The 7,500-nt window shown below is 42.4% G+C and overlaps 1 protein-coding gene across 1 annotated transcript in view; it reads left to right on the top strand.

The window, feature by feature from the left end:
• Positions 1-7,500, top strand: part of LOC119579100 — a 23,783-nt gene that overhangs the window by 8,531 nt on the left and 7,752 nt on the right. The window contains exons 10-12 of the mRNA XM_037926838.1: positions 1-172; positions 1,076-1,256; positions 7,080-7,178. The exon at positions 1-172 is cut by the window's left edge and continues 8 nt beyond it. Coding sequence (XP_037782766.1) covers positions 1-172; positions 1,076-1,256; positions 7,080-7,178 — 452 coding nt within the window. The remainder of the gene's footprint in view (positions 173-1,075; positions 1,257-7,079; positions 7,179-7,500) is intronic.

Raw genomic sequence — 7,500 nt, 5'->3', positions numbered from 1 at the left:
AGCATCCCCGCCGGCACGAGCATCGTGATCCACGTTTTCCGCCTCCACCACGACCCGGAGCAGTTCCCCGACCCGGAGGTGTTCGACCCGAAACGCTTCCTGCCCCAAAACTCCATCAGGAGACACAGCTACGCCTACGTCCCCTTCAGCGCCGGCCCCAGGAACTGTATCGGTGAGTTTGTGAGTTAGGAAAAACACTGCGATTATGTCGAGGAATTAGCAGGATTCAGGGAATATATCGAGATGACACCAAGGAGGACACGTTGCTGCCTCGAGCCCATTTCTAGCCACGAGCAGCCCGGAAGGTCTTCGGCCCGTCTTTACATCATCGTGACACATATACTTTAGATTTGAATTACCCTCGGATGCCCCACGAGACTCCCCCATCTAGGATAGATAATACCACTGGAGCCACATATTGGGGTCCTGAGGACTATACCTCGTGTTTTTTTCTTCTTCTTCTTTTCTTTATTTTTCTTTTCTTTTCTTTTTCCTATCATCTTTGTGCTTTCGGTAATACATCAATAAACTCTCTAGGTCGCTGGTATCTGGTTTCTGTTTTTTTTGTTTGTTTGTTTGTTTGTTTCATACAATCTTCTCCCTTGACTGCTTTCCCCATTAATCTTTTATGTGGGAAGCGTAGACTTGCTTGCCTTGTGAACACGTTAAAGCATTCTTAGTTAGTACGATGCACAGCACTACTACTTGTTTCTGGTTGTATGAAAGAAGATATAATTCTTCATATGCAACAGGTCAGAAGGCTTCACTCTACAAGCCTGTCATTCATATCAAAAAAAAAAAAAAAAAAAAAAAAAAAAAAAAAAAATATATATATATATATATATATATATATATATATAATATATATATAAATAAAAAAAAAAATATATATAATATATATATATATATATATATATATATAAAATATAAATACCTTCATAAACAAAATTTGAAAATGATGATAGGATTTACATTCGGGTCCAAGTGTTAAACTAAAATCTGTTCTTGTTCGTCAGCTGCACTGACCCGAAGACCCTAACTCAGCCTCACCCCATGCCCTCCTTTCTTCCGGCAGGGCAAAAGTTCTCCTTCCTCGAAATGAAGGCCATCCTGTGCAGCATCCTTCGCAAGTTCCGTGTGGAGAGTGTCGTCCCTCGGAAGGACCTCAAGCTTCTGGCAGAGCTGATCCTTCTTCCCAAGGGCGGGAACCTCGTGAGACTGTTCCCCAGGGTTGAAGGAGACGACGGGCGGTGTGGATGAGGATTAGGAGGAGGAGGAGGAGGATACTAATGATAATTGTAATGGTGATCATGATCAGCATCATTACTTTTGTTATTGTTTTTTCATTGTTATTATTTTAATTATGACACTTATCATTGTCATATTGTTATTATCTTATCATTACCATTATCAATATCAATAACTGTATTCTTGTTACTGGTATTATTATTATTATCGTTATTGTTATCATTCTTATCATTATTATTATCACTATTATTGTTCTTATCATCGTTCTGTATAACATATCACTTGAGAAAGATAATATTCATGAAGGTTAACAATAAGAAGATAAAGGAAACCAACATCTGCATTTACACCTGCATGCATTCAAGCACAAGCATGCGGAAGCTCACTCAGGGAGCCTTTTTCGACGTTTTCACCGAATAGAGTTTATTGCTGCTGCAGAATTTTTTTTCTTCTTCTTTTTTTAGAGTTAGTGATATCATGGGCGTTATTCATACCGTTCATATCGTTATTGCCATCATTGCTTTAACCATCATTATGATTGTTATTAGCATCATTCGCGGCTCTTGTCTTGCCATAATCTTACTTCTTGCCATAATCTTACTTCTTGCCATGCATGTTGTTTTTAATCTTATGAATTATGACCAGTATTGCAATTCCCATCATTTGTGCTATTATCACAGTTGTTACCATAAGTATTATTATTACCATTATTATCATCATTGTTACTATCATTATCATTGTTATGATCAAAATTGTTATGGTTATTGTATTACTATTCCCATCCTTACTGTTGTCATAATTATTGTTAGGAATGATATTATCACTACACTAATACTATCTCCACTAGCATTTTCCATCATTGTTATCAACATCATGCTCAATATCGTTAACTTAATTTCTGATATGATGGACCTTAGCATTAACCATTGTTTTTCTTATAAGTATTGTTATTGTTAGTATAAATGTTATGTCGTTTACTATTATTATCATTATCATTATTATTATCACAAATATTTGTACAATTGCTATTATTATTATCATTACGACTATCATCATTAGCATTATTATTTTGGGGGACGATCTTAAAAAAAAAAACGTTTTAAGCAAATAAACGAACAATTGACCAAGTCAGGAAAACGAAAACTAGATTTTTAGTGAGGTCTTTCTCCGGCAAATGTTCCATCGCCGTGAAAAAAATTGATCGGGTGAAAATCTGATAATAAATATATGAATAAACAAATATGAATAAAATGAAATTAATATTTATCATATAATCCTAATAATCAACCAGTTAATCGAGAATTTGATTTATTTATTGAACATTTTCTGCCGCGTAAACACCTAAAGTTGTCAGAGACGTATTCAAAATACTGCGATAGGTGATGCTTGGGGCCGCAGCACACAAGGAAGGTCATTGGTTCATAGGGTGATTTTTGTGGATTTCCATGATGGTTAATAGTCAAAAAAAATAAATGTGCCGGACATCAAAAGTCATATAGCTAAAGTATTGTAGTAAAAAGGGTAAAAATGAGTTAACGATCAGGATAAGTAGACAGAAGAAGGGATGAAAAAGAGAAGGAAAAGAAAAAAAGGAGAAGACCATTGACTGAGGTCCAGGGTAGAGGTGATTCCCACTCGGGCCTCCGTCTCCGTCTCCTAATCCCCCCTCTCCCTCCACGACAACAAAGAGCAAGAGATGGGAGGGGGGGGGGGGTATTCGAGCAATTAATAGCACGTGTGTCCGGTCCTTGCGGCAGGATGAGCGGTTACCTCTGCTATCGCGGGAATTGAAGCGACTGGGAGTTGAGGTGGCTGCCCTCTCAGAGGTGAGAAGACCTGGTAGCAGCATGATCAGTGTGAGTGGGTACACCTACTACTGGTCGGGCTGCAGCAATGGTCACCACCTCCAGGGTGTAGCCATAGCCATCTCCAGCCGACTTCAGCCCTCGGTAGTTGAGGTGACACCGGTTGATGAGCGTATTATGGCATTGAGACTGAAGCATGCTTTTGGCTTCGTGTCTCTTATTGCTGTATACGCTCCTACCGATGTATATAAAATTGATGTGAAAGAGGTGTTCTATGCCAAACTCGCATCTGTGGCAGACGATTGCCCCCGGCGAGATATTCATATTGTTCTGGGTGACTTCAATGCGGTATCCGACTGTGACCGAGCTGGCTATGAGTCTGTCGGCCCCATGGCTCGGGAGCTGATCCCAGCAGCGAGGATAGCCTCCTTCTCCGGGACTTTGCTAGGTCCCTGGTACCAGCGTTCCAACCCGCATCGCTGGACTTGGTGCAGCAATATGGGTACAGTGGCCAAGGAGATCGACCACATTCTTGTGAGCACGTGATGGAGGATCCTCCAGAACTGCAGGGTTTACCGGATTGCCGAGTTCTGTGGCACCGACCATTGTGGTTGTGGCTTCCCTGCGGATCCACTTCAAAACTCCCCGTCCCTCCAGTGGCCACCCTAAGGTGTTTCACCTGGACAGACTAAGGGAGGTGGAGTGTGCCCGTGGGTTCACCATGGCAGTCTCTGACCGATTCACAGAACTCAACAACCTGACGGACTCAGTTGCTCTGTGGGAGCTCTTCAAGCGCGTAACACTCGAAGCAGCTCAGGAGTCCATTGGCTTACACCCGAGGGCAAGGCAGAATTCCATCTCCCTGGAGACATTAGAGGCCACTGAAGTGTGTCACAAGGCTCGGCTGAATGGAAATCAAGTCTTGCGTCGTTCCATGGTACGTAGGGCTCGGAGACTGCTGAGAAGGGATAAGGAACAGTTCATCAGGAATCTTGCTGAGGAGGTCGAAGGCCATTTCTTGGTAAATGACCTTCGCCCTGCCTACTAAGCCCTGAGAAAACTGAATTCTAAGCCCTCCTCACAGATGACTGCAGTCAGATCAGCGGATGGACGGATCATCTCAGATCATGTTGGGGTTCGTGAACGTTGGGCTGAGTATTTTGAACAGTTGTACCAGGTAGACCCTCCAACATTAGCTTGGATGCAAGCGATGTCTCAGTGCCTGTGCCGGACCCACCCATCAGTGAGGAACCTCCTACCCTAACAGAGGTTAGGATGGCGATTTCCAAGCTGAAGAGTGGGAAAGCTGCAGGCATATGTGATATCCCTGCTGAACTGCTAAAGGCTGGGGTAAACCTATGGCTCGGGGCCTGCTTACAGTCCTGACTGGCATCTGGTAGTCTGGTACCATTCCCCCTGACCTGCTGAGGGGCGTGGTCATCCCTCTCTGGAAGGGGAAAGGGGATCCTTGGGACCGTTGCATTACACTGCTCAGCATACCAGGCAAGGTTCTCGCCCACATTCTTCTGAAACGGATCCGCAACCACCTACTGAGGCATCAAAGACCGGAGCAGTCTGGATTTACTCCTGGCAAGTCCACGATAGACCGTATACTAGCGCTTCAAGTAATTGTGGAACGCCGTCGTGAGTTTGGTCGTGGGTTGCTTGCAGCCTACATCGACCTCATGAAGGCGTTTGACTCGGTGCATCGGGAATCGCTATGGAAGATCCTGAGGCTCAGGGGAATTCCGACACAGACTATTGGCCTGATAGCAAGCCTCTATACTGGTATTGAAAATGCTATAAAGTGTGGTGGGGGTATGTCGAACTTCTTCCCTGTTAATTCAGGGGTGAAGCAAGGCTGTGTCCTTGCACCAACACTTTTCAACACCTGCATGGACTGGATAATGAGTAGAGCTACTAGCCAAAGTCAGTGTGGAGCAACACTAGGCAATATGAAGGTCTCAGACCTTGACTTTGCCGATGATGTTGCTATCCTATCTGAGTCCCTGGAGTCGCTTGTGGCGGCTCTTAATGCATTTAGCAATGAGGCGAAGCCCCTAGGCCTAGAGGTCTCCTGGACCAAGACCAAGATTCAGGACTTTGGGGGCCTGTTAGGGGAACCCGTTCAGTCGATCCATGCTTGCGGTGAGGACGTTGAAGTTACAGAAAGTTTTACATACCTTGGTAGCGTAGTCCATATCTCTGGGTTGTCAGACCAGGAAGTCAGTAGACGGATTGGTCTGGCAACAGGAGCCATGAACTTGATCAACAAGAGCGTTTGGAGATGTCGGTACCTATGCAGAAGGACCAAGCTGCGTGTCTTCAAGGCCTTGATACTGCCAGTTTTGCTCTATGGAAGCGAAACCTGGACGCTATCCAGTGTCTTGGAGTCTCGCCTTGATGCCTTTTGTAACAAGTCCCTTCGCCAGATCATGGGGTACAGTTGGCAGGACCGCGCGTCCAACCGGCGGTTACACCGTGAGACTGGCATGGGACCTGTTACTTGCATAATCCGGGAAGCCAACTTAGGCTATATGGCCACCTAGCTCATCTCCCTGTGGACGACCCTGCCCACCAGGTTGTCTCTCTGCGAGACAACCCTGGGTTGAGGAGACCTGTAGGACGACCCAGGAGATCATGGCTTGGGTAGCTCGACGAGACCTGTCTCGAGAAATTAGAGATGGGCCGTGGGCCTGCCTAGAGACTCGCCTCGAGGGATCCCTGTGGCTGGTAGCGAAGGGTGGATGCGGCCATGCGCCCCCGTCGGCGTTAGCCCCTTGATGATGATGATGATGTCTGGTAAAGACGGCCTGGTTTCGAGGGATGAGTGATTTTAGTCTTAACGAGCGGGGCAATCAGGAAACACTGTTAATTAAAAACCAATTTGTCCAAAAATAAGAAAAATGCAAATGAAGAAAAGAGTTGATAGATATAGTTTTAGATATGTCTAAATTGTAGTTATTTTGTCAAATAAGTCTTCGTTATGCTAATTCAACTTGTGTTCTTTATTTTTATTGGTGCAATTTGATAACCACTGCCTTGAAGACAGCAGTGTTATTGTTACTGTTATTTTTTTATTATTATATGATGAGAATTTCATTGCGTTTTTGTGTGCAATAGAATAGAAAACAAATGGACGATTTTATTTCCTAGAACAGAATTTTTTATTGCAAATGATTCTATATATAGACAGATAAATAGGTATATAAACAGACAGATATACACTCAAATAGAGAAAGAAGACTTCTATTTGAGCTGCATTAATTATTTATATGTAAGGCACTGTAGAGCCAAACGCTATCTTATGAAAACGAAAACATTTCCTTTACTAAATAAGAGCATCTTAGGAACTAACCCAAGTATGTAATTCTGACCTGTGTCAGTAACATCTTATCACATTCTTGAGAGGGAAGAAATAATGATAATTAAATCTTATCATCATTATCATCATCGTTATTGTTGTTATCATTATTATTATTGCTCGGGCCTCGTTGTTGCAACTCGACCACTTCTTGCCTGTGTGTATTTCTGCCAACCCAGTTGGGCTACATTAGAGTTCCTCCAGAATCCGTGTACGCTAGTGCGTGAGAGCGTCTGAGTGAATGCACGAAAGGGTTTTATCTTCTCGTCTCAAGGTTATCTGTCGAAGGAAAAGATAACGCGACGAACTCTCATCATCGTGACGAGTTAGATTTTGTATCACGAGGATGTTAAAGAAAGCAATAAAGATTATACGAATCAGTCATTTACTTATCGCCGTTGAAGAGAGGCGTGCATATGAAAAAAAGACAATAATAAAAATAATAAATATCATTGCTGGCCTTTTGTGGCAATTGGCTTTGGACGCCCGACGAAAGGAGAGAGATAAGGAGGTAGCGAATATGGCTTATTCATTGATTTATTGATTAATCTTTATTGTTTTCTTTAAAAGCGCCGCGATGCAACAATTAACGCGTCACGATGATGATGTGTATGTGTGTCAAAAATGATATGTATCACTTAAGGCTGTCATAATTATCACAGAGATAATAATCCAAGAAGTCATGGTGAAAGCGCAGTCTTTGGTTTCAGTGCGACGCTTGGGGGATCTCAGGCAGTTTCAGGGCTGGACGCTGAGGGAGCGTGTGAGGCGCACTCTGTATTGTTCATGTCGCCTGTGTGTGTGTGTGTGTGTGTGTGTGTGTGTGTGTGTTTGTATATTTATGTATATATATGAATATATATATATATAAAAATGTATATATATAAATATCTATATATTCATTTTTACATATATATATATATATATATATATATATATATATATATATATATATATATATATATATATACTATATATATATATATATATATATATATATATATATATATATATATGTGTGTGTGTGTGTGTGTGTGTGTGTGGTGTGTTTGAGTGTGTGTGTGTGTGTGTGTGTGTGTGTGA

The sequence above is a fragment of the Penaeus monodon genome, chromosome 11, assembly GCF_015228065.2.
Source record: "Penaeus monodon isolate SGIC_2016 chromosome 11, NSTDA_Pmon_1, whole genome shotgun sequence".
Taxonomy (NCBI): domain Eukaryota; kingdom Metazoa; phylum Arthropoda; class Malacostraca; order Decapoda; family Penaeidae; genus Penaeus; species Penaeus monodon.
The sequence above is the reverse complement of the archived record's forward strand: the minus strand, read 5'-3'. Positions and strand labels throughout refer to the sequence as shown.